The sequence below is a fragment of the Dunckerocampus dactyliophorus genome, chromosome 20, assembly GCF_027744805.1.
Source record: "Dunckerocampus dactyliophorus isolate RoL2022-P2 chromosome 20, RoL_Ddac_1.1, whole genome shotgun sequence".
Classification (NCBI taxonomy): Eukaryota; Metazoa; Chordata; class Actinopteri; order Syngnathiformes; family Syngnathidae; genus Dunckerocampus; species Dunckerocampus dactyliophorus.
The window spans coordinates 2,830,925-2,858,107 of record NC_072838.1 but is presented as its reverse complement, the minus strand read 5'-3'; the positions used below and the strand labels follow the sequence as shown (position 1 = coordinate 2,858,107).

At 44.3% G+C, this 27,183-nt stretch overlaps 3 protein-coding genes across 3 annotated transcripts; 1 reads left to right on the top strand and 2 right to left on the bottom strand.

The window, feature by feature from the left end:
* The first annotated feature begins 576 nt into the window (after positions 1 to 576).
* Positions 577 to 5,923, top strand: sgo1 (shugoshin 1). Its single transcript, XM_054763493.1, has 9 exons — positions 577 to 693; positions 873 to 1,014; positions 1,088 to 1,287; positions 1,375 to 1,421; positions 1,557 to 1,615; positions 3,139 to 3,879; positions 3,955 to 4,125; positions 4,246 to 4,405; positions 5,413 to 5,923. Exons 2-9 carry the CDS (start codon positions 882 to 884, stop codon positions 5,546 to 5,548), a joined length of 1,647 nt encoding a protein of 548 aa, XP_054619468.1. The 5' UTR covers positions 577 to 693; positions 873 to 881; the 3' UTR covers positions 5,549 to 5,923.
* kat2b (K(lysine) acetyltransferase 2B) lies at positions 5,685 to 16,822 on the bottom strand. Its single transcript, XM_054763492.1, has 18 exons — positions 16,563 to 16,822; positions 14,914 to 15,040; positions 14,698 to 14,843; positions 14,542 to 14,628; positions 14,277 to 14,458; positions 14,003 to 14,194; positions 12,565 to 12,668; positions 12,362 to 12,487; positions 11,988 to 12,121; positions 11,700 to 11,908; positions 11,499 to 11,625; positions 11,310 to 11,420; positions 8,977 to 9,120; positions 8,789 to 8,903; positions 8,684 to 8,714; positions 8,549 to 8,612; positions 8,398 to 8,482; positions 5,685 to 6,392 (listed from the first exon to the last, which is right to left on the bottom strand). Exons 1-18 carry the CDS (start codon positions 16,761 to 16,763, stop codon positions 6,199 to 6,201), a joined length of 2,379 nt encoding a protein of 792 aa, XP_054619467.1. The 5' UTR covers positions 16,764 to 16,822; the 3' UTR covers positions 5,685 to 6,198.
* A 254-nt stretch (positions 16,823 to 17,076) lies between these two features.
* Positions 17,077 to 27,079, bottom strand: LOC129173048 (ras-related protein Rab-5A). Its single transcript, XM_054763496.1, has 6 exons — positions 26,902 to 27,079; positions 25,710 to 25,941; positions 25,251 to 25,402; positions 25,050 to 25,172; positions 24,876 to 24,969; positions 17,077 to 18,919 (listed from the first exon to the last, which is right to left on the bottom strand). Exons 2-6 carry the CDS (start codon positions 25,873 to 25,875, stop codon positions 18,804 to 18,806), a joined length of 651 nt encoding a protein of 216 aa, XP_054619471.1. The 5' UTR covers positions 25,876 to 25,941; positions 26,902 to 27,079; the 3' UTR covers positions 17,077 to 18,803.
* Between the last annotated feature and the right edge of the window lie 104 nt (positions 27,080 to 27,183).

The window sequence follows — 27,183 nt, the reverse complement described above, 5'->3', positions numbered from 1 at the left end:
TCTCTTTAGAACGCACAGAAAAGGGAAAGACGTGTGTTCGTGTTTCACTTCAGGATCGTGGAAAAAAAAATGTGATTTTTGCCAAAAATGTAGATTTTTTTTTAAGGTAAAAAAAAAAAGATCAGTTTGAAAGTCCTGAATGAGTGGACTGATTTCATGATGGATTGGTTAGAACCGGTTGAGAAATGTATGAATGGTGGAAGTTTGAAAAATGGCTCATTCGTTTTCAGTGGGAAAAATTTTGTGGAATTTTGGAAAACCTGGGAATGTTTTGAAATATCTGAGTAGATAGCAAACTATTCCCGAATGAGCTCAACGATTTGATGCTGGATTGGTTTGAACCGGTTGACAAATGTCAGGAGTTAAGAGGACAAAAAAACAGCGGAATAAGAATATTAAGAAAAAAAGCATCAAGTTAGAATGTTATAAGTGTGAATGACATAATTAAATGTGAAAATATTACTGTGACCTTGCGACAGTCACTATTGTGTTTGCGTGTGTGTGACACGAGCGCCCTCTGGCGAACATTTCCTCAAATAAAGTGACGTCACTTCAGTTCCCACCATTCAGCGCGCACGGCACCTATTTCGAATCTCCCCGAAAAGAGGCGGGTATCGTTATGGAGTGTTTTCGTGACTAACTGGAGGAAATACTCGCTTTGACGCCGAATTTTGTGCCTATATACCGCTATCGGTAGGTTCTATTCACACAACCACCACGTATATGGCGATCTCGTTGCTCTTTTTAGCGTGTTTGACGTGAAGCTGTCGCCAGGTAGTACGACTAGGTGGCTAGCCGGGCTAGCGCGTTAGCTGTTGTGAGATTTTCGTTATCCGTCGAATGACTGGAAAGTGTGCCGGCTAGTCCGACAGCATCAAGACATGGAGAGAGAACGAACGCAGAAGAAGTCGTATGAGCGGCGTTTGGAGGACATTAAGGAGAAGAGGAACAAACGTCTGGCCAGGGCAGCGGCGCTCAGCAGGGGACGGTGCCGCCTACTGAACAAAAACAGCGGTAAGGACACAAATGGCTCATCATGTCTGACATGGCGTGACTCATCGTAAAATATCTCCTGGTTGTTTGCCAGGAATCAGGAATCACGCCAGCATCCTGGAGGGGGTACAGCAGAACAACAAGGCGCTGGCCTTGGCGCTGCAGGCTGAGAAGGACAAGGTTAGGCAGGCCAGTGACGTCATCCTGCAACAGAAGCACGAGCTGCACAAACTCCTCTTCCACTGTGTGCTGCTCAGGCACAAGCTCAAGGAGCAGGAAGCATCTTCTCCTCAGGTTCTACTCTTCATATGACACCACAGAAGAAAGATGATGCTCAAAAGTAGCTTTTTAAACTATAAATGTCTTCTGCTGTTGATGTAGACCAAAGAAGCAAACCTGCCCGTGGAAGCCCACACAGTCTCACCAAGGTAGGTTTTCAATTAAGCTGACTCTTCTACAAGCGCCGCCACAATTCACGGGTGGAGTCGTTCCAAGCAAATGGTGAAAAACCGCCAAAATATTATCTATTGTCCGTCTACATTTTATTCCCTTCCATTCTGCAGGAGAAAGCGTAACAGCGGCATCAAGACAGCGTTGTGTGACATCTCAACATTTTGTTCAGGTACACACACACACACACACACACACACCACTTTGACAATGTTAGGGCACATTGTCACCTAAATGTTATTTTATTTCCATTTCATTACAGTGACAGTTGTATACAATGTTACCTCATAGTGGCCACGCTGTATTTGCTTGTTTATTTAGTGCCAGGTCCCGATGGGTAAGGTGTTTTTTCAAGGGCAAGTTTGGACATTGTAACATACAGTATCGTGTGTGTGTGTGTGTGTGTGTGTGTGTGTGTGTGTGTGGAGAGGGAGAGATTTTTTTTAACAATAGTTTCCCTACACAAATTATCATTTTAATAGTTATTTGTATACATTTTTTTGACTAAATAATTTTTGTTAATTAACTTAGAATAAAAGTGTTTTAAATATTTGTTGTAAATTATTTAAAAAATGTATAAATGTCGATACATTTATTTTCATGAATTATTATAAAAAAATGTAATTAAATTATTATTGTTAATAAACTTAGAATAAAAGTGTTTTAGTTGTTGTAAATTATTTCCAAACATGTCTAAATGTTGACAAAATTATTATTTTAATTAAATAATATTTTTTATAAAAATATTTAAGAGTAAATATTTTTATAAAATGTTTTGAATACAATTATTGTTAATAAACATAAGTGTTTTAAGTAATTGTTATAAATTATTTCCAAAAATGCATAAATGTTAAGTTATTTTATAAAAGTTTTTCAATAAAAATATTATTTTTATTACTGTAAACTTTTAATAAGTGTTTCAAGTCATTGTAAATTATTTTCAAAGATGTATAAATGTTGATCAAGTTATTATTTGAATACAATTATTTTTATTACATTTTTTTAGTACAATTATTGTTAAACTTATTTTTAAAAATCGCTTTACGTAATTATGATTTTTTTCCAAAAATGTGTAAATGTTGATCAAGTTATTATTTTAATTACATTTTTTTGAATAAAATTGTTAATAAACTTAGAATAAAAGTGTTTTAAGTCATTCTTTAAAATTAAATACTTCTAATAAATACAGAGTGGGCCAAAAGGAGGGTTCCATTTACTTCACTGTTAAGGTGAAACAGATGAGGAAGTAAATGTAACCCTCCTTTTGTCGCACCTTGTATAATTCAGTGAAGGGTACATTTCTGTTTGAAGTGTTGATTGTTTACTTGTTAAAAGTATTTCCAATGGTGTTATTCGTACAAGTAGATGTGTTATTTTGGAGTTACTAGTGAAAGGCGGAGCACCTCGCCAACACCGGCTTTACAGATGCCGCTATGTCTCTGCTGGTGTGTGCCCTCGTGGCACCACCCCCCTTTTTTGTGGAGTTTTTCCCAAAAGGGAGGTGTGGTGTTTATTTATTGAAGTACTCGGAGAGGGTGTCAATTTGAGCGGAGGCCACTATTTGATGAGATCCAGTAAACACAGTTGAATATTGAACAGCTGTTGGATAATTGAGGACTGGCACTTATTGTGTGCGGGTGACTCTGTGGTGTTTAACGCCGTACGTGAATAATTATGCAGTGTTTATCTTCGCAGAGCATGTCCAGCCTGACCGTGAGCAGCTTTTGGTTTTGCCGCCAACGGTGGCCGTGAGACAGCGACGTGCAGGAGGAAAGAGCGGGAGGAGGTCTGAGCGTGTGCGAGAGTGGCAGCCCGTCTGTGAGTTGGACTCGGCAGCAGCGCCTCCAAGTGGTGAAGATCCAAAGCAGGATGTCAACACTCAAGATTCTCACCCTGATGTCCCGGAAACGGTCCAGCCAATGAGAAAGACGCAGCAGCCTGGCAGGAAGCGAGGCCGCCAACAGCCCCGCCCCAAACCGGAACCCTCCACCGTCAAACCCCCAGAGAGAGGCCGTCCCCCTTTGAAGAAGCCATGGGACAACCCCAAACCCAGGACCCGCTCCAAGAGTCGGGACCGCTCGGCCACGCGGTCCAAAGTGCCGCCTCCAGCAAACAACCCCAACACCTCGCTGGGCTTCAGCGACACGTTTGACTTTGACTGCGAGGAGGCGGTCCACGTCACGCCCTTCAAGCCCAAGCCCGACGACGCTCGGCAGGCACCGCCTCAGACAGAAGCGGAAACGCACACGCCCTCCACCGCCGGGAGCGATTCCAGCTCGTCGCCATCCTCCGAGTCCGAGGACAGCCTGTACGTCCCCAAGACCACCAGGAGGGGGCGTAGGTCTTCCCAGACCACAAAGACCATCGCCACTCGGAGCGGTCGTCCATCCAAGAAGGATGGCCGCCTGACGACACCTGCTGAGTTTTTACTCGAAGGTGAGTCTGTGTTTGCTTTGAAATATTCTATTTGGGAGGGAAACATACTTCTGATTCCTTTCTCGTTCTTTTCAGAACCTCTCAGACAGGAAGTTGACGAGGTGACCTTCCCTGCCGTCAGTCCTCTGCGCGAGGCCCACATGAGGATCGACAACGTTCTGTCCAACTTTGGAGACTCCCCCTGTGACGCTACGCTGCCGTCGCCGCCGCCTCTTCCCACGCAGACGCCCCAGCGAGCCAAGAAACGTAAAACATTTGACTTGTTAGCTTAGCATTAGCCGCCCCTTACGCTCTCTTCACTCAACGCTTTTCCTTCCCTGCCAGTCACTGTTGCACTTTTCTTCTTCTTCCTCACCGCCTCTCCAGGTGTGCTCGGTGTAAGGACAGCAGGGCGGGGCTTGAGTCTGTGTGACGTGACCAATATATCCTCCTCAGCTTACGGCAACGTGCGATGCTCCACCCCCGTCCCGGCACGCAAGCGGCGCCGCACCATGGTGGTGGACTACAAGGAGCCCTCCTTGCACGCGTACGTTGTCACCCAATGGCTGCTCTTGTTTTTTGGATTTTACAAGGGGGGGGGTCATTTTGATGGGTAAAAGAAAAAAAGAAGAGACAATTTTTTTGCGAGATAAGGAAGTTTTTCCACTTATTACGACCCCAAATTTGGTTATGGACTTCCGCCATATTAGTTTATACTTTTTTTTTTTTTTTTTTTTTTTACCCTTTAAAAAAAAATATATATATATATACTGTATATATATAATGATGTATTTTATTATAATTAAATAAATGCATTTATTTAATTATAATATTTTATAAATCCTCATCGCTGTTTTGTGATTGAATACAGAAAAACAGCATATTTTTTTCCTAAATAAAGCATTTTCAAATAAAAACAATGTCTAAATGAAGTAAAATACATTCAGAAAATGCATTCACAGATTGGATAAGATTATTTTTTTATTAGTATTGTTAATATTGTTTTAAATGATGTATTTTATTAGTTGTCCCTTGCCACTTCCAGCTGTGAATTTGGCAGCTTCACTCACTAAGAAATGCTGTTTCGTGATTGAATATGGCCTATTATTAAAAAAATAAATATTAAATGAATTTTGTGGGGGGGTTTTCCTAAATGAAGTCTTTTCAAGCATAAAAATGGCTAAATGCGCATTCAAAGAAAGAAAAAAAAATAATTTTGGATTTAATTTTTAAACATTTTATATTTATGACCTTTGTCCCTTGCCACTTCGCGCTTCAAATTTGCTGGCTTCACTCTAACACTTTTTCAAAATGTTAATCATTGCTGTTTTGTGATTGAATATGGCCTATTATTTCTTTCTTTTTTTAAGTATTTCAAGCATTAAAATGTCGAAATGAGGTAAAATACAAATACAAGGTATTCCTAAGATGCATTCAAAAGCGTGATCTGAAATGTTTTTAGTTTAATATTTGAATCGATTAACCGCAATAAATGAGGGATTTTTGTATTGTTATTATATCGTCCGATGGATGTATGTATTGTCTTCCCGACAGGAAACTTCGCCGGGGAGACAAATTCACAGACACGCAGTTCCTCAGCTCGCCGGTTTTCAAGCAGAAGAAGGAACGCAGGATGTCGAGGACGTCACTGAAGTTTGAGAAGTACAAGTCCTTTGTTGGATGTCGCTGATTTCACCCCCCTGCCCCCCAGGTTTTTTCGTACTATGTATTTTTACACGTCTCCTCGTTACCATCGTGATGGCTCAGTCATGAATATGACGGAAGCCTATGAGCCGTAAATAAATTTTTACAATTTTCACACCACGTAGAAAGAAGTAATGAGTTGTTTTTATTCCGTCTATAAAAGCGACTACTCCTGCGTCGTTAGAACCAATGTACAAAGAGCATCAAAGTCCAGGCGTCTCATACAAAATGTTTTTTTCTTCTTTTCTTTACAAAACCGAAAAAAAGCACACAGTATTGCACAATCTCAAAGTATAAAGTTGTCAATCTCTATCTGCAGGACGAACGTAGGAAGGAATAAATTAAGACTTGAAAGAATTAGAGCACATAAATAAACATTGAAGTCCTAAGTGGACAGCAGGCAAACTGGAGAGAAAAGAAACGAAAGTGCTTTTTGATAGTCACACTGCTCTAAGCCAATTCAACATCAGCGCCGAAAGAAAAATAAGTTCTATACATATTCCAAATATATACTGTAGTGGGGTGTAGACGTTCTTTCAAATGACCCCAATGTACAAATCTCAAGCTCGTCTTCCTGGTTTGGCAGGATGAACTCCTCATTCATTCATTCACGCTCGTCTGGCTGCTTTGGCGCCGTTACTTCTCCATCAGGCCCGCTTCTTTGATCTTAGTGTAGAAGAACTTCTCCAGTAGGTTGGCGCACTTGTAGTACTCGCTCTCCGGGGGATTGTACTCGCGACAGTTGGTGAAGATGCGCTGCATGTCGGCCATGAACAGCTTGCGCGTGGTATAGTACCTGCTCTTCAGACGCTCGCTCATCGTCTTCAAGTCTGCGCGGACACAACGCAGCAATACTTCAAGCTTCAGCTAGAGGTCAGATCTCTATCACAGGTCTTCAAACATATATTCATAAATCACGCTGTTTCGTGGTCCAATATGGCCTCTAATTAGTTCATATGCATATTTAAGCAAGTTTGACATATTTTGCACATTGCATAAAAATGTCCAATTGAAGTAAAATACAAATATAAGGCATTCAGAAGACCTTGCAATATGTCGTACTCTACACTGGTCACTAGGTGTCAGGAATGCTACATTGATGACACAATAGCCACCACAGGAAGTTAAAAAACACCAACAAGGAACTCTCCCAATGATACCAGGTGTGTCCAACGTGTGTCTCACAGCACATATTCTAAACATAGAATTTAGGAAGAAATGTAAAAAAAACCCAAAACAGACAACACCAATGGCAAAAATCAGCAGTAATTTTACAAGAATAAAGTACAGATAAAGTAAAGATACAGTAAATTAAAATAATGTAACGAGAAAAGGTCGTCATTTTATGAAAATAAAGGTTGTATTATAATATCATGAGGAAAAAAAACGTAATTTTAGTGGCATAAAATTTAAATATAAAAAAAAATTATGGTCATAATTTTATGAAAAACAAAAAAAAACAAAGTTGTAATTTTTGGAAAATTACGTTGCGGAAAAACTTGTTACCAGAACAAATTCAAAATATGATGGCAAAGTCATAAATACAACATTTACAAGAAAAAAGCAGAATTAGTTGGACAATTAAAAACAGCAGAAATGGGAAGAAACGTCTAATTTTAGAATAAAGTCAAAATAAACGAGAAAAGATCACAATTTTATGAGAATAAGCTTGTAATATTATGAGGAAAAGTCATTTTAGTAGCATATAAAAATATATATATTTTAAAGCCTTGATATGAGAAAAATTAAACAAAAAAAGTTGTAATTTTTAAAACATTATATTGCGGAATAAATTATAATATGGCAATAAAGTCATAATATTTCAAAAATAAATTTCCAAACATTATTTAGAAAGTTTAAATATTTGGGAAAAAAAGACATTTGATATTAATTTTCACCTATATGACAAAGCTGAGATGAAATATATATATGTTAGCATGGCTACATGTGTTGCTTTACAAAATATCAAAGTGGCAAAGTTGCATCCTTTCGTTTTTCACTACGAGGCCCTCGCTGGACACCCCTTATGTCTTATTATGTCTACTGTATTGTGTAATAGGAGCGTAATGGGTGCCCACACATGGGAGGCGACGTCGCCTCCAGTCCATTCATTTTCAGTGGAACGTGCGTCACGCAGATTACCGGTCACCGTCCAGACAAGCAAAATTTCTCACACACGATCTCAGAAAGTTGAAACATGTTCAGTTCAGACGAGGACCGATCGCCATGCTCTCGCAGGACAACATGGAGGAAAAAATAATACTTGCCGTGTCAGATTTCTCTGAGTTATTTGACATTTCTAAAAAAAAGAATATAGAGAAAGAAAAAAGTAGCGGCATGGGAAGTCGTTGGCGCCAGAGTAAACACATGGGGTACGTTTACATTCATTTACACGGACATTTATGGAAGTTTATCGTCAATACTAGCAGGATCCGGTATGAGCAAGAGTACAACGATCAACACCGGCCGCTTTTCCTCCTCTGAACTACTTTGATACCCCCAATTTCCCTCCACACCTGACAGCCAATCAGAGCCTTGGGAGATTCGTACAATTGGCTCTGGATGTGAACGCGTCGCTGTAGCTGGTCACAGCTGTTGTCGCCTCTCCCGTGTGCATGCTTTGCTGTGCGTTGCCGATGAGTTTGGCCTATCGCGATTGTTTGTGGCGCCCGTAAAGGTGACTATAGGGGTGTTATTTCATGCCTAGAGGGCTCTAATAATGTTAAAAAGTGTATTCAGAAGGTGGTAAACGGGTTTTCTATCCTCATTCTTTCATTATAAGTAAGGAATCCTGTTGTTGAACGAGGGCCAACTCCATGAGGCATGCAGACTTACCCATGGGGAAGCGGATGACTTGGTAGTAGCCTGGCGCCTCGGTTTTCTTCACGGGTTCCATGAAGGGCCAAGCGTTTTGGTGACTCTAAGGTGGCAAAGAGTGCATTGGTCACCGAGAGCCGAGCTTTTAAGCGCCGGAGGCTTCTCTCACCTTCACATGCTGCAGGATGGTCTTCAGTGTGCTGTACAGCTGGTCTGGGTCCTTCACCTCCTTCCTGTAGAACATTAAACTTCATTCACCACACCACATGTACGTACAATTAAACAAACACGTGATGACACTCACCCTTTACTCAGTGGCTTCCATCCAGTTTCACCTGTTGACGTAAACAGCGGTTAGAGATAACAATAAAGGGCAAAAAATCTGAAATAAAAATCGGAGATGACCCACGAATGCCAGGAATGTTCTCTATGGGAATCTGGCGCACTCCCTCCTTGAAGCAGGAAAGTCCTGGATAGACTTTTCTGATCTGCGCCTGTTTCCTCTCGATTAGTTTCTTGATGATCTAAAAAAGGCAGACACACGAGACCATCGCAAAACGCAGCCTATCATAGCAACCCGCAGACACGCACACTCGCCTCCTTCTGCTTCTTGATGATGACCGAGAACTCCGTGTAGGGAATGCTGGGATTGAGCTCGCATCCCATGAGCGTGGCGCCCTCGTAGTCCTTGATGTAGCCCATGTACTTGGCCTTAGGGACCTTGATGTCCTTGGAGAAACCCTGAGGGAGGTCACCGCATTAGCGACACACCCGTGTTTCCCAAACATTCATTTGCCACTACCTCATACACCACGGGTGTCCAAACCTTTTCCAGCGAGGGCCACATAGTGAAAAGTGAAAGAATGCAACTTTAGTTACTGTAATTTCCAGTGTATGAGATGCACTGGTGTTTAGAGAGAAAAACAGATTTGTACATATATAAGCGGCACGTGTCCACGTCATAACATTTCATATTGTGGCACGCACGAGTCAGTGATGACCCGGTAGCTCTTTACTTGACAGGAACCAATCATGAGCTATGAAAAAAAAACAACTCACAACGAGCTTGTCAACCCATTGGAAACATAACAGTCTGACTCATGGCGTCATCTTAGAAAGAACACTAAAATCATCACACAGCAACGTAACACTCAAATGTAGCTAAGAAATACAGTCAAACCTGTCTTAGCGCCCACCTTTATAGAACGGCCCCTGAAAAATCCCCCCGCAGCAAATGTACATGTTATAGACCCTGTGTATAACAGTCACCTGTCCAACGCGGCCAGCGGCCACCCATTTTGTCTCCCTTGGTCAATATCTGACCGCATATAGCAGCCAAATTACCAACTCAAGTAGAAGCTTCATGCACAAAAAAGTTTTGTTTTTCAATCAATGAAGCCGTCGTGTGTAGACTTTAATTACTGAGTCCTAGCTCAGTCACAATCATTCACAAGATCCACACAAACTGTCAGTTGTTCCACATAAAAAAGCCATCTTCTTTGGAGCTTGTTGCAGACAGTGACACCGTTTATTTCCTGGTGTGCACTGGTCAATACCGTAATGCCGCTTGTTGTGGGGAAGGAGAGACTCACGTCGCCGATGCACTTTAATGGCTTTATTAACAGCGGAGAACACTGCAGGACTTTACATCCACGCCAACATAAACACACTTCCCAACTCTCTCCAAACTCACAGCTAGCAATGAGCCTAGCTCTCCTGCTCGGGACGCCCACCGTCACTTCCCGTCACTTCCTGATGAACTAAAGCTGTAATGACACTCTGCCGTATAAAAAGTAAAATATTAAAAACAAGCGTAATACATTACTAGCACAGCTTTGTTCTGTGGGTCGTGGATAATAATCCTAGTAGTGCTGTACAACTTTTAGCCGCAGTCCCACAGTGCCCTCTACTGGTCAACATTATTATTTTTATTACCCCCCCCTTTTTTTTCCTCTACTGGTCAACATTCAAACTGGACGCCAACCTGTCTATAGCGGCCACTTTTGCAGTCTCCCTCTAGTGGCCGCTATAGACAAGTTTGACTGTATATAAACAATTACCAACACGAGTTTAAAATAATAAAACAAACGAACCTTAACACATTTCGTACCAGCAAAGCATTTCATTGGAGGACAAGCGGCATAGAAAATGGATGGATGGCTGCCGAGGCACTACGATGCTTCCTCTGTCCACTAGAGGGAGCCCCAGGCTCACTGTTTCCTCACTGACTCAGCACAGTATTTCAACGATTAGTAGTAGTTCTGAAGTAAAGGAGTTGTCTAGAGATTAGGACATGGTCATAAACTATCCGCACCGCTGTATAAGCCACAGGGTTCAAAGTTTAAGAAAAAAGTAGTGGCTTATACACCGGAATTTACAGTGACATTATTTTCTCATATTACGAGATGATTTCATAAAATTATGACTTTCTTGTTAGACTTTTTTTTCCTCAATAGTTTGACTTTATTCTTATAAAATGACAACTGTTCCACCCCGCCCCCTTTCTGCTTACATTTTATGAGAATAAACACGAAATATTATGAGGAAAAATGTCATTTTAGCAGCATAGAGTTGAAATATTAAAGAGTTAGTATTAAAGTTGTTTTTATGAGAAACAAAACAAAACATTTTTGAAATACCAGGTTGGAGAAAAAGTGATATTATGAAAATAAAGTCATAATATTATTAAAATAAAATTCCCAAAGATTATTTAAGAAGAAAGTTGAAATATTTGGAAAATTAAAAAAATGAAAAAACAGCAAAAATTGGAAAAAAAAAAAGAGCAAAGTTGCATCCTTCCATTTTTCACTATGTGGCCCTTTCGGGAAAAAGTTTGGCCACCCCTGGATTATGTCATGACGCACACTGCCACGCATAGATTACAGCCCTGTGGGAAACTGCACATGTCAGATGAAGGCGTTACACGTTACCTGTTTCTTGAAGTACCCGATGGCGTACTCGTCGGCGTAGGTGAGAAAGTTGAGGATTTCGTGCTTGATGTGGTACTCCTTCAGGTGGTTCATCAGGTGAGTACCGTAGCCCTAAAGCCACACAGCCCGGCCAATCAGGTTCAGCCCGGAATGAAACCATCATCAACGCCAGGAGCAGCTCGCTCTTACCTTAACCTGCTCGTTGGACGTGACGGCGCAGAAGACGATTTCCGTGAAGCCCTGCGAGGGAAACATGCGGAAGCAGATCCCTCCGATCACACGGCCGTCCTTGATCAGCGACAACGTCTTGTGTTTCCTGTCCAACGCAAAACCACAATGGGCTTCACGACTGGGTTTCGGCGAACGCGAGGGCGGGCGTCGCTAACTCACGGGTCGAAGACGAGCCTGGTGATGTACTCCTTGGGCATGCGAGGAAGCTGGTGGGAGAAGACGTTCTGGAGGCCCACCAGCCACATGAGGATCCTCTTGTTGGGCTTCTGGTTCAGGGAGTTGCCGATGACGTGGAACTCGATCACGCCCCGCCGCTCCTCCAGGCGGGCCGCTTCATCCCGAGCCGAGTGGGCCGAGAGGAGGCTGTTCTGCTTGGCAGAGGACAGGTTTGGAATTGTTTCCATTCCATTGGAGAGCAGTACGGTACGCCACCTCAGTCCACGTTACCTCTGGGATGGCGGCCGGGTCTGCGATGGTCGCCATGACCTCATTGATGAGGTCCATCGGGATGTCGCCAACCACCCTGGGCTTCTTGCTCTCCTCTTGGGGGAGGGGCTCAGAGGGTTTGCGCTTCTCGCCAACTGAACACATACAAAAAAAAAAATCTATTTTTTTTCTCTAAATGTACATAAGAACAGGACCTTAAAGGGGATTGAACCTGCATTTGCAACTTTACACACTTCATACATTAGGGAGGAGGAGGCTGAACTATTTTATTTAAAAAAATCTAATATAATGTAAAAATTTAAATGTAATAAAACCCCTGAAAGGAGCAGGATAGGACCCCTTTAAGGACATATGGAAAGTTTGAAAAGAAATACCTGGACTTGGCTCAAGCACCGAAGATGTTTTCCTGGCAGGACTGACGCCGCCGCTAGAGAGCTCCACAGACGACGCCGGGCTGATGCTGTAGTACAGGGGCCTGGCCACCGGGGGTGCACTGATAACTAATGAACAAATATACAGTGCAAATGAAGGGGGTTTGAGTACGTCCTTGAAGATTGTGTGGTTCGAGGGGGATCACCTGTATGCACAGGAACCTGGCCCCCCGAAACTCCTGCCAAGAAGTCTTGGTTCCAGATGGGGGAGCTGTGGCTGTACACCTCCTCCTCCAGCATGGACAAGAACCTGACCCCACAAAAAAGACCATATTTAAGAACACACCTGTGGATGTCTAAAGTCGCATCAGACGTAGTGGTGATATCAAATATTTACTATTTCCTTTCAAGACCAATATCCACATATGTTACCATACAACCTGACAGTTTGTTGTGGCAAGTCATCAATGACAGGCTCCCAACGACACACTATATTCAATGTGTCTTTTTACATTGACAGATTCAATTCATACTGAACGGTTACCCATACTGTCATCACTTTTGTTCCTAGCAGGCATCCGTAGGTGACTCATGACGCAACTACAAAGTGGGTCTACGAGCGTGCTAGCTAGCTGTATGTCCCAAACGAACTTGATTCAAAGTTACGGTAACGCTAAAAGCTGGTCATATTAACACATATTACACTGTACTACAGACAAAAAGCAAACTGATCTTTGCTAAGACCCTATTTACACCACACAAAATGGCGTGTCCACGGAGAAATATTACTTGCAACAGTAGAGATGACAGAGATACAGTGAACTAGCGACACAGCGATATTAATACGGCTTACCACACTTCATTTAAAGCCGGGTAGGTCTCCCTTTACTGTTACAATCTTTAAGAAAATAACTTGGCGCTCATTTGACGACGTTCGTGAGCTAGCTAGCAAGCGCGAGTGAGCTAGCTAACAGATGTGCGTTCGCTACTTCAGCTCGCGTTACAGCTTTAACAACAGTCGGTTAATTAACAGACGATAAGTGACAAGTGCACAAAAGAGTATGTATTAACTATTGAGGAATTCAACTGACTGGCGATCGCATGGCTTTATTTGTGCATGCATATTTTAGCATGCTATCGTATTTTGGGGTATTTGGAAACGGACAAAAACAAAAATACTAACATCCATCTTCTCTGGATAACGCGTATCACTTGTGTCTCCAAGCGCGCCTTTTAAGCATTATTCGTTTTTTTTTATTTAAAAAGTCAAGCTATAAACAACATTTTTAATTGAAATGAGCGCCTCTTCGAAATGTAGGGCACTGATTGGTCAGTCTGAGGTTCCGGGAAATGGCCTCCCAAATGATCATGTGACGCAGCTAGCCAATAGCGTTCAATTGGTCATTTACTGAAAGGCCACTCTCTTAGTCATAGTGAACTAATTCCTTTTACTGACTCGAGTTCTCATTGAAGTGAATTGGGTACTCGGGTCACCTGTCCATGCGCAAAAACTCACACCCCCCTCCTATTTTAATTTAGCTAGCAGTAGGACCGATGAATGAGTGAACGAGTTAACGCTGATGAGTACTCGAGTCAGTCGAAAAACTTGCAAGAGTCGTTCAATGTTTGCGCATTTTTACTCACTTGGGAAAGTGGGTGAGGATGAGTGTCCTCTTCTCGGGTGGTAGCTTGTCCTTCTCCTGCCTGGCCTGCTCCAGCAGCTGCTTCCTCATGACGGTGAACACGGAGCGCAGCAGCGTGCGGCCGAAGATCTGCGTGGTCTCGTAGCGCGGCAGGCTGTCGCAGAACTGCGGCACATTGCAGTAGCATAGCCACCTGTAGCGAACACACAGACACACACACACATAGATCTACAGTATACCATAATCCTTTGTAATATTTCCTCCGGGGTGTCTACCTGGTGTAGTTGGCCTTGTATCCCGCCGTGTCGTCATTGGGAAGCCTCTGGCGTCTCTGAGAGGGAGTCTCCAGCTGCCAGTAGTTGATCTGGTTGAGGAACATCTTGGCTAACTCCACGATGGTTTGACGCTCTTTGGACGGCAGGTGGCTGAATTTGTACTGAACAAAATTGTTGACACCCTACATGGTGGAACACAAACACATAAAAGACGGTGAGGTTGAAGCGGCATGGCGAGCTGAATGCTACGCAGTCATGTGACCACCTGCTCGATGCTGGGTCGTTCAAAAGGCGGACTCTCCTGGGCTTCAAGCGTGGGCTTGCCCATCTGGAGGATGGATTTCCTCAGCAGCTGCAAGACAAACACTACTTTGTCATACTTTGTCACGACTTTGTCACGCCCCCTTACCCTTACCCTTACCTTAAAGAGCGAGAAGTAGACCTGCTTGGTGTCGGCGTCCTCCTCCTTGTGCACGCACGTGTTCAGGTACTCCACATCCAGCACGATGCCCAGCAGTCGGTTGATCTCGTCCTCGGGGACGTGCTCCAGGTGGGTCACGTGATCGCCTGGTAAAGAAGAGAAGGTCCCCCGGTCAGCGCGGTGGTCACATGACACACGGGAGCATGGCAAACACACCCAGACTGTGCGAGCAGCTCCGACAGGGCTCCTGGAGGTTGGCGGTGATGGGCGGCTGCTCGCTGCGCGGCGGCGTGGGAGGCGGGTTCTGACTCTTCCAGCCGTTGCATTTGCACGCTCCTTCCGCCTGTCCACATGACGGAAGTGTATTTAGTAGTATTAGCTGCACCTGCACCATTCAGCTTCACCTTTTCTGTCCAGCGGTCCCCTCTTAAAGCAAGCACCAGTAGGCAATGTTATTCGTGTCTGTCCATTCTGTAAGCAGTGTTTCCCATGCATACATTTATTTATTTGTGGCGACAGTTGAACAGATGCTAGCTTTTGGACACCACGTGTAAAATTGGTGAAAAATAGTACAATATGGTTGAGGAAAACCAAAAAGCGCCTTTCCAAAGATAAAAACTCTGAAGAGAGGTATTTAATTAGGGGCTGATATGAGGGAAATATGACATCATACTGATGAATCCGATAACATAAAAATAGCTTGGATAAATTAAGCTTACCCCGTACAGTGCAAGTGAGCAAATCAAGCGTTCCTTTTTTTTTTTCCTCCTGCCTGTGATGTTAACCACCTGTCGTAACTTCCCCCGAGCTCACTTGTAAACAAACATTGACTTTTGGAGGAAGACATTTTGCGTGCTAGTTGTACCAAATGCTCTGCGATGAGGGGATAAAATACCCCACAAAAAACCTTATTAGTGTTTGAAAAGTACAAAAGGTTTGCCGTAATACAGTGCACCTTGCTGGGCCACGGCAGGTGGCTCCTCCCACGCTATACTCCGGTTCTCCTGACCTCCTAGTGGCACCCAGGCTGCTCTGAGCATGTGTCCGAATATAGTGCACTCTGCTGGGTTACAGCAGGTGGCTCCCTCTTCTCCATACTCTGGTTCTCCTGGTAGTGATGTGGTAAGAGTAATGATATTTGATTAGGACAAGTCAACAGGTACAATTGGTCAGTTCCAAATTTGTCGAGTCCTTCTTAGCTCCTGGTGTGCACAAACTACAGTCCAATCTAAATAAAAAAAGTTATTGGTTGTTGGTACAATATGGGTCTTGAGAAGCACCAAGTTATCGGTATTGTGCATCTCTGGTATTTCTGGATGTGTGGTGGTGTTCTGCGCCACTGCGAATCCAACAATAAATAGATTATACACGTATTGTGTGGGAAAAAAAGATGAATCAATGATTGACAGTGTGTGTCTCTTTAGTGGAGGCCTGTCACTGTCAGCTGGTGCGCATGCTCGCTGAAATAACAACAAACTCCGCCTCCCTCCCGCCAGCAGCTGTCACCCTGTCAAAACAAAAGACCACCTCACAAATCCTATAAAAAATATCCTATTCGGAACCAAAGTCGATCAAATTTAGCATTTTATAGGGAAGCCACGCCCCCTTTTGCACGCAGCTATCCAATGTTTACCCCCTGCCGCCACCGCCCCCCCAGACACAGCAGTGAAATGAAGCCTGCAAAGAGAAGGCCCCATGTTGCAAACTCTTGCACAAGCACACATTAAAAATCAGCTTTTCAAAAATGCTTTTAAACATGAAATCCGCTGCGTTTTCCATGCAAACATAAAAAGCAGCAAATGGCTTCCATTTCCTCAACTACAGTGAAAGAAAAAGTCGCCTTGTAGTGTGGCGGAGCAGCTCACCTTGCAGGATGAATACACGCCGAGCTTCTCCAGCTTCTTGGGCCGAGGCGACGAGCGGAGCTGCGCCTTCTTCACGGAGATCCGCGCGGAGCCTCCAGCGGCGCCGGAGCCCTCCGCGCCCCCGGGGCCCGGAGCGGCCGGAGCCGAGCCCACGGCGCCGATGGCCGGCGAGCCTTGCTGGATCCCCGCGCTGTCAGCCATGGATGGTGGTGGTGGTGGTGGTGGTTGGGGGGGTGGGGATCCAACCACCCGCCCCCCTCCCTGAGCCGCCGCCTGGGATGAAGGAGGATCTCTCCGCCGCTCTAGTCCTCCACACGACGATCAGACATGGCGATCAGAGTCGTTTGCAATAGCTCGCTTGCAGGGACCTTTTCCTTCGCTAGGGGCGCTGCTGAGAGGACACTTCTACTTCTATGCCAAGCATTGATCCTAATTTCAAGGTCAATCTCATAGCAACACTTTTGACATTGTTGTTAACAATCCAAACATTGTGCTTCAAATAACAAGCAATACATGTATTCCAGTATTTATTAGCTCAATACATAACAGCACTGTAAAATGTTTGTAGCTGTATTCATTTTTAGACCTGGAGAACAACAAAACAACAAAAAACATACAATTTACATCCTCTTTTCATTGTGGCTACTACCATTCTGCGTTTTTGTCTCCCGTGGAGAAGCTTTTAAAGAGAGAAGGCATTGGAATGATAAAAACTAAATGTTGGCATGTTAGGAGATCACTACTAAACAAACCAAACAGGTGTTATTAATGTCATACATTTAGAATTTAATCAATTCTACTGTACTATCCATCCATTTCTAGAGCGCCTGTCCTCACCAGGGTCATGGGTGAGCTGGAGCCTTTGCTGGCCTGGAATCACACGTACAGGTGTGTCTCTATAAAATGAGAATATCTCTGAAAAGTTTGTTTACTTCAGTAGTTCAATTCAAAAAGTCTTATATTCTATAGATTCCTTACAACGTACTTCCTCATATAGTCAGAATTTGGATGAAAAGCCCAAAGTCAGTATGCCATAACATGTGAAAAAGCTGGTTTGCTTTCTGAGCCTTTAATTGCTCTCTATCTTCATTCAACTCCTGAAATCAATTAACCCCTTTGACATATTCTCATCAAAGAACCTACCAACCAAGCATGTTTTTGGATTCCAGATCTCCATACTGTGAGTTTGAGGCATCGTGCTAACCCCTCCCTGTACGGACTTTTCCTTCCTAGACATGATTTATCTCAACAATGAGTCACTGCTAATCCAATCCAGGTAAGACTACAACACCCTATGTACAGTATATTATTTCTATATATTGATTTATATCACACTGGCGGTGATTATGACGAGATATAACCATGAGTCATTAGTGCAAGGCATGAGTAAAAAGTGTACAATCATGTTACGAGGGGGGAAGGAATTGCGTGTTTTGTGTCCTGACATAAACACATAAATAGAAAATAGACACGCAAACGTGTGTCTAAAGCACTTGCTAATCAAGGTGACTAATAATTGTAATGAACAAAATCATGAAGCGCCCTTTTCCGTATTGCAACTCCCCACTTTTTAAGGATATCATCACTTCCGCGTGCAAAGCCAGCAAAGGAGGAACAGGAAGTCTGCAGCGAGGACAAAGAATAACCGCAGAGACAAAGTCCACATGTTTGCGTATGCACGCAGTATTCGTATTTGAAATGGAACTTTTCAGGGATTTCTGCTGCTGTTGATCCCTGCAGACACACCACGATGCCACCAGGGGGCAGTGGTGTCAGCCCCGTCTGCTCTAATCCTCCATTTATTTTTAAAACATTTAGCATTTGTAGATTATGAATAACATGACATTAGAAAACAGTAGACTGTTGTTAGCAAGGCAGTAGTTGGAGTAATCCCAAAAAAGGGAAGTGAGCGCTTCCTCTAAGATGGAGCACTTTTGTCTCTTATTAGGTTTCCCAATCACTGCTAACACAATGAATGATAACACACGATGCAAAGGGACCCTAAATGGACTCAATTCCACTTTCACTGGCCACTAGGTGGAGCTCTTCATGGCTGTGAGGCCGTCAGTATACGTTACCATGGTGATATGTCGTGATTATACACAAATCAGCTTATCTCGTGTCGCTCCCGCCTTATAGTTACTGCTATGTGTGGTTGGTCGGGCAAAGAAGATGAGGGGCAGGCATGGTGGTGGTGGGGTGGGGTGGGGTAGGGTAGGGGATGGGGTTGGGGGCAGTGTCCTAGGTACTGCAGCAAGGGGCCTTTGCGGGCTGGGCGGCCTCCGTCAGGTCCACACCGCGGTTCCGACCGCTGTTGGCGCTGGCGAGCTGAGGCTCCGTCTTGGGCAATCGCTTGGCTGTGCAGCAAAAACACAAAAATATCCATCTCAGGTGCCCCATTATGCAAAAGCCACTTTTGAAATGATGCTGCAATGTGTCCCAAGGGCCTGTTTATGAACACCAAACGTGCTAAAAACCTATCACAGGAGGCGCTCAAATGCTTGCTACATGTCTTAAAACGCAGCCTGGAGCTCTGCAGGCTATCCATCACTCAGTTAGAGGTGGGAGCTGTTAAGTTTGATCATCAGTGAATATGCTAACCTAGCATGACGTTGCTGTTAAAATGTTAGCACTTTAGCATCTATAGCTATGCTCGTGTTGCTAACGTCTGTGTCCTCCTGTCCTTAATGTTACTACGCTGTACACTCCTGATCAAAATGTTAAAGGAAAACTGCACTTTTTTTAGAACTGTGCCCATCATCCACAATCCTTATGTGAAAAATGAGCACATATTTCTTTCCCTTTTCTGTGCATTCTAAAGACAGAAAACGTGTTAGCATGAGGAATCTAACAGTGCACGTCACAGGACACACCAACGTCGATGATCAAGCCCCTAAAAAAAAATCTTAACAATGTTTTTATGGTTTTATATGCATGCTGTGATCATGCATTAACAGGTACATTCATGATAACATGTAATACATACAGTACATTGCCTTATTTTTATCATTTTAAACATTACCGCAAGTTCTTTCCTCGGCGCATTCATTTCTCACAGCCGATAGGAGCTAATGCTAGTTTTGTCAACAAAGCAGCATTCAAACAGCGTGTCTGTGCTGTTACTAATGATGGATGACTACTTTTGGACAAATGAGGAACCAGAACCTTATCTTGTAAGCCTGAATATATGCAGGATGAGCTAGCGCTAGTGCTACACGTTTCGTGGATAACAGTAAAATGAAAACAGTCCCTTACAATGTCTGCTCTCATTGGGGTGGTTGTGCCTTTCAGCACAAGACTTGTGCTCCCCGCAGAGCTTGTGAATACAATATAGTCCTGGGGTAAAAAAATGCTGACAGCAACCTAGCATCTCGCTGAGTCTTTGTAGCCAAGTTGAGAGCCAGTAGTATCCACTCTTCGGTCTGTCTTGTGGTTTAGTTGGTATCGTGTGGAATGTCCAAGTTGACCACATTACGGGCTTATTGCCACAAACTGCTATACTGTAATACACGTGTGAGGCATGATTTATAACCTAGTGTCAACTTTTCAATTCTCACCAACCACACAGCCACCAGCTGCAGTAGGGAGTACAGCGCTGCGGGTGACGCTGAGACTGGCAAGGCGTTGTGTTACTCCGTCAGATAAATAATAGTTTGTGTTAGCTGCTACAATAACAGTATCACTGTAGCTTGGTTAATATACAGGTCAGCTATGGAAGTGGAACATTGTTGGCTTTTTCCTTTTTAGTGCTCAATTGTCAAAATAGGTGTGTCTCAAGACGTCCATTGTTAGCTCCCTCATGCAAACTCGTTTTCTGTCTTTAGAACGCACAGAAAAGGGAAATATATTGGTTTCACATAAGGATTGTGTAAGATGGGCAACATACAAAAAAAGTACAGTTTTTTCTTTAAGGAGGTTCTAAGTAGAGCTTCAAAATGCAAAAAGAGGAAATGGGAGTGAGACAAAGAAAATGTAGAGTAAATCGATTTATTGCAAAGAAGGGTTAAAGTGAAATAGGCTGTTCATCAGCTGATCAAAAGTTTAAGACCACAACTAAAGAAAACAACCCTGAAACCGCCCCTAAAATAGAAGTAAAATGTTGAAAAAAGGAGCGAGTAGCTGTGCCATTCTTGTTAATGAATTGAAAATGGGTGTGGGCATGCTTGATGCCAGTGTTTCCAGGACGCTAGTGGGAATGTTGCTCCAGGTGGTGAAGATGGCTTCATGGAGGGCATCCACTGTCTGCAACTGATGTCCATTTTTATCAACTTCCCTTGCCATCCATCCCCAAATGTTCTCCATTGGATTCAGATGAGGCGAACACGCAGTTTATTCCTCTGGAATATTGTCAAGTGCAGCGTTGTCCTGTTGAAAAAGCCAGTCATTACCACACAGACGAGGGCCTTCAGTCGTGAGGGCAACATCTCCACATCGCCGGCTGCCCCAGCACAACCTCCATCATGATGGCGTGTGGAAAACGTCTCTCCTTGTGCGATGCCATGGATTATGGATTTGATTTTTTATAGCGCTTTTAAAGGCACCCAAAGCACTTCACATTGAAGCGAACCCATGATTCATTCCTCAGCCAACACTGGTTTTGGTACTCACAGCTGCCCTGGGGTAGGCAGGCTAATGGAAACGTGGCTGCCAATTTGCAGCTATTTTTCTTCTGCTGGAATCTTTTTAGTCTTGTCTTATACTTGAAGGAAGTGGAAAATCATGTGCCTGGTGGGGATTCTTCTTTCCGTGGAGGACATCGAAGACGTCGACCTATGTGGAACCATGATAACAGGTCTGTTGCTGATTGGATTAGGCACTGCTCTGATGTATCGCAGAATTCCTAAGGCTGACACAGTTGTTCAACACGCCCGTCATGATTCGTACGGTGGGTAAAGCCGTTAGCACTCTGACTGCCAATCACAACAAGGAAAACATCTCGGAGAAGCTTTCAGCTTTGCGAGGGCAGATGTTCCGATTGAGAGACCAGAATGGACCAACGGAGTACCAAGTCTATTGGAATTCGGCTACTCGCACAAACCCAATCAATCTAATCTGCATTTCGGGCTCCTCCTCTCAGCGCCGGCCTATCCAAAGTTGCTGCTCAGACAACTCCTCCACCAGGAGATGTTGTCTGTCTGGGCTCGCTGACGGACGTCTCCACGGCAACTGCTGTGTTATCGCGATGACACCCTGCTGACCGAGGCTCCAAGATTGGGCGCTAGTCGGGGCAAACGTCTTCAGGCCCACACAAGCATGCATCCCAGGACACTCACATGAGCATACACGGAAACATCCCCTCCGCTATCTGACGCCTTCGCCGCTATACCCCCCAGTGCTGGTGGGCGGGGTCCGTATCTCACGCCGATTGTGGCTGCACTAGTGTGGTTGGCTTCCGGCCTGCGCTGGGAACACCTTTACTCTTCTTTCCCCCGTCCTCTGTTGCAAGTCACGAGTTCATGTTGTGAAAGTGTTTTTGTGCCTATGTTGCTGAGGTTTTTTGCCCCTCCCACTGTACTCCTCCATAGAAGCTTAGTTTGCAATGTCTTTTTTCCCTCCCCTCTCCTCTTGTTGTTCCCTTTCCTCTTCCTCCTTGTATCGCCCAGTCATGCCGTCCTGTCTCTGTCTTACTGTATGGTATGTTGTATATGCATGGATTAGCGATGCCCGATCAGGATTAATCACGGAGATTTATTATTAATTATGTATTTATGATGAGTGCTCTTGGCCAAGGGCCACACGATGGCCTAGTGCAGTGATCCCCAACGCTCGGGCCGTGGCCCGGTACCGGGCTGTGGGTCATTTGCTAGCGGGTTTCACAGAAAGAATTTATAATTTCCATGATGTTTTATTTTGAAAAGTGGCCGGATTCTCTCCGTTACATCCGTCTCACTTGAAGCATGTCCATTGTGGGTGTGCTAACTTTATCTCATGCCGCACAGATAGACTACTACTGTATTTTTACCATTTTTCTTTCACCTCATATTTGGTGTCAGATGCTGATACTATGTGGGAATGCATAAAGGTAACCTTTTGATGACTTATTGAGTGCTAATGTGCACATTTGTCTCAATTCATGCTAGCACACTGCCTTTCACCACACACGTCAAACAGCCATGTAATCATCACTCCAAAAACTCCAGGCTTGAACTGGTGGATGGTGGGTCGGCATTCAGATGTTGTTCATGTCTTTGTTTCACACAATACATGACAAATTAAATCGCTATAATACGACCCCCCCCCCCCCCCCACACACACTTTCTCGATTTTCTCCGGGTACTCCGGTTTCCTCCCACATTCCAAAAACATGCATGTTAGGTTAACTAGCGACTCTAAATTGTCCATAGGTATGAATGTGAGTGTGAATGGTTGTTTGTCTATATGTGCCCTGCCATTGGCTGGACACCAGTCCAGGGTGTACCCCGCCTGTCACCCAAAGTCAGCTGGGATAGGCTCCAGCATGCCTGTGAGCCTAGTGAGGTTAAGCAGCATAGAAGATGGATGGATGGGCTATTGGCCAGGGATGCCGTATGAAGGGGAAAAGTCAGGACAATTCCAAGGTCCCTTGACTTCCAGGGGACCACAAAAAAAATAACATCAGTAATTCATTAATAAAGAGGGGGCGGGCCAACATGATTTTTTCCATGGGATCCAGAATTCCTGGCTGCACCCCTGCTGCTGGCTATATGATATGAAAAAAGGGACCATAAAAATTACCTTAATTTAGACAAAAACATATTTTACTTACTTTTGGAAGACAACATATCACAGGTGAAACTTCCAGAGGATGGGAGGACTTTGGCGAACCCAGTGTTTTCCACGACTGAGAAAGGCTGCTTATCTCGTCCAATGAATTTAATTATTTTTCGGGTTATTAGCTTAGCCGTCCAACTGTCACACACACACACACGCACGGGCGAGTGTTAGCCACATGGCTGCGTTAGCTGCCGTGACCGTGAGCCTCCAAAACTCACCATACTCCGTCAGCCAAATGCGATCGGCGATGAAAGGCATTTATCGGCATATGCCGACCACACAATTTTTAACAGAAATCGTCCGATACTGATCGGTGGCCCATCGATCGGAGCATCCCTAGTATGAATAGATGATTGCACAATTGGACTTGTACCGCTGTACAGGTGACGAGCAAAGGCCATTCACAGTCTGATTCTACCACCAAACATTCATTCAACATTCAAGGTGGGTCAAGTGTCTTGTCCTGGGTGGAGGGGGCTCTCATTGCCACCCCAATGCCAGTAACGTTGGAAGCCATCAGGACCGTAAAGGTTACATTTTTTTCTCATCAGAGAATAAAACCTTCTACCACCCTTCAATGTCCCATGTTTGGTGCTCTCCTGAAAATTCCAAACGACCAATTTTGTGGCTTTGAAGGAGACGAGACCTTTAAAGACGTTTTTTTCTTCTTAAAAGCCTTCTCTGGCAGATGGCGTCTGGTGGCTGCAAATCGGCACCAGTAACAACCCTCATTTGGGCCGAGGATGGTCCCGTGTCTTGACGGGCAGCCAATAGGATCCTCCGGTGACATTTTTGGGGGGGTCTATCACTTGACTTTTTTGTCCCATGAGCAGGATGTTTGAAGAAGGTTCAAATGACCGTCTTACTGCGTCCAACCTCAGCAGCAACGGCGTGCTGCGAGAGGCCTTGCTTATGCAGCTCAACAATCCCACTGTGTTCAAAGAGAGAAAGCTTTTTCGCCTTTGCCACCAAGAGAGTGTGAATACCTGACACTAAGGCCCCGTCCACACGGGAACGTTCTTGGGATTTTTTTTTTGTTGAAAAACATTTGCGTCCAGACTGCGCCGTATTAGTAAAGAGTTGCATCATAGAGGCTCATCACAGACGTACGACAAAGTGGAATTACTTCTACAATTCAGTTTGGAGAATAAGACAACAAAATATCAGGAGGATGTCGACTGGGGTGAGTCACGTCCGTTCAAATATTCAGATATTGTTTTTTGTCTCAATCCCATTTCTTCTTTTTGCATTTTGAAGCTCTACTTAGAACCTCCTTAAGATCCAACAGTGCAAAATGTACATCCTGATCAGGAGCGTGAGTGATACATGGCATCTATTACTTTGGACCAGTGCAGAGTAAAAAAGTGAATCAAGTACACAATAGCGCTTCATGGAGACGCAACACAGCACATTAGCATCAAAGCCACACACACACACACACACACGCACAACATGGCATGCTCCCAGTTCCTGGTAAATTCCAGCACTGAGGCTCACATACTTCCAACACACTATTGTGGCATCTCTGACACTCCTTTCACATGTGACAAATTCACTCACCGATGGCCATAAAAACTTCGTTGACATTCATGGACGTCTTGGCCGACGTCTCCATGAAGAGCAAGCTGTTGTCGTCTGCGTAGGACTGAGCGTCCTGTTCAAAGTAACACACTTAAGCTGCATGGGTGCGCCATCATTGAGTAGATACATTCGAAGGCGGGCGTCAAAGCTGACCTGGAAGTCGACGGCTCTCTTGGAGGCCAAGTCTGCCTTGTTGCCCGACAGAGCGATGACTATGTGCGGGCTGGCTTGTCTCTGCAGCTCCTTCACCCAGTTCTTGGCCCGTGCAAAAGACTCCTGCAAAAACAGTCGTTCAAGTCGCCCGCAATACCACACATACGTATATACCTGCATCCTCCCAAGGTGGGGGCGTGCCTCGTTGGTGATGTCGTAGACCACGATGGCAGCCTGCGCTCCTCTGTAGTACATGGGGGCCAGGCTGTGGTAGCGCTCCTGGCCGGCCGTGTCCCATATTTCAAACTTGACCGTTGTATCGTCCAGGCACACTGTCTGGGTGAGGAAGGCAGCTGAAAGAAAGACAGGACTCGGTCAGAACCCAGAGAAGATGTATTCAACTCACACCAGGGTTTCCCATACACCTGCTCTGCTAGAGAATAAAAAGACGTAGCAGCCGACTCCCACAGCATCCATAAAAATGCCATGCGTCATAATTATGCCACCACAAATAGATTGCAGTCCTGTGGGAAACACTGTAGCCAAAAGCTGCCCTTAACTGATAGTTGAGTCGCTCAATAATAAAAACCCGACTGGGATCATACATTTGTGCACACAGTGCAGTTCATGTTCATGCAACACCGCTCCAAGACCGCCCACCTCCTATTGTGCTCTCCTGGAATTCATGGAATTGGCCCTTAACGAAGCGGAGCACCAAGCTGGACTTGCCCACGGCCGACTCCCCCAGCAGCACCAGCTTGAACTGACAGATCTTGTTGCCGCCGTTGGCTCCGTTGGGTCTTGTCGCTCCTCCCCTGCTGGCCATGACCTCGTACGTTCCCCCTCAGGTGTCCCGTGTGTGTTCAGACGCTTCACTGTCAGCACCTTTTCACTGCAAAACAAAGGAGAGGGAATTGTCGAAATGATTAGACGAGTGAGCAAAAACACAAACAGTTCTTTTTGATCCTCTTACATGGACAGCGTGTTTGCATGCATTGCTTAGTCACCCATTTTCAAGCAGAATTGCTGTTTGTCCCACATAACAATCTGCGCTTGTCAGGAAATAAGCACAAGTCTATTTATCGAGTGTGAGCGCCTCGAGCGTGACTCCTGGAATGTTAACTTGTTCCATTGTCATGTGTACACTAAAAACATACATTGTCATGGTCTGATTACCTTGGAGGTTATGTCACCCATAAATATACACTATTATCACCCCAATTGCACAGATTAATGGCAGATATTCTGGCCACAAATGACACAAAACAACAATGGGGTAACCTTAAACCTGTGTCAAAATGGGGAATTATAAACTGTATACGCGGGAAGACAGCAACAAGTCACACACCATCAGCAACATTTACTTAGCTTTAATTGCGTTAAAAGGAAGCGCCATCGTTGTTTTAAATCATAGTGAGGTTGTTGTCTTTACAGCAAGTTAACTCACTTGTGGTTAACAAATAGTGACTAGGTTTCCTGCCCAACAGTTCTTCCTCCCTGGCAAATACAGTAAAGGGTAAATATTTACTAATCAATCAACAAGATAGTCTAGCTATTGTGTGGCGGCTATACTGTGTTGTTGTTGTAATCGTTATTTAAAGGGAAGCTAGGTTAGCTTGCAAGCTAGTTAGCACAACACCGACTACGTTGGGTACATGCGACAAGGCATAGCTAACTGTTTGTTAAAAGTACTAATCCATAGTAGGTTGACTAGCCAATAAGAATATACTTTGAGTGTTTGCATTTGCCAAAACAGTACAGCAAAACAACCTACGTTCGCCAAAGTAGGCTAGCGACAGAGCTAACTTGCTAGCAAGCTGGGAAAACAAGTTATCTATTGACATCACGCTACCTGAGAGCCAGACGGTGGATTTTAAACCTGTCGAATGTCAACGCTGAGAAGATATTATATCCTCACTTATACTTCTGGCGCAAGAAGCGGGGATAAATTGTACTTGTTGGCCAATGGCCCCGACACGTCTCCTCCCTTTCTTCTCGCAACTTCCCTTTGGAGGAATCAAAACACAAACAAGCTCTTCCGTCCTGCGTGCCACGTCACAGAGCGTAGCGTCATCCACAGTGACGTTTCAATTCAATTCACAAAACTGTATCTTTATTCTTTGTTGTATGGTAA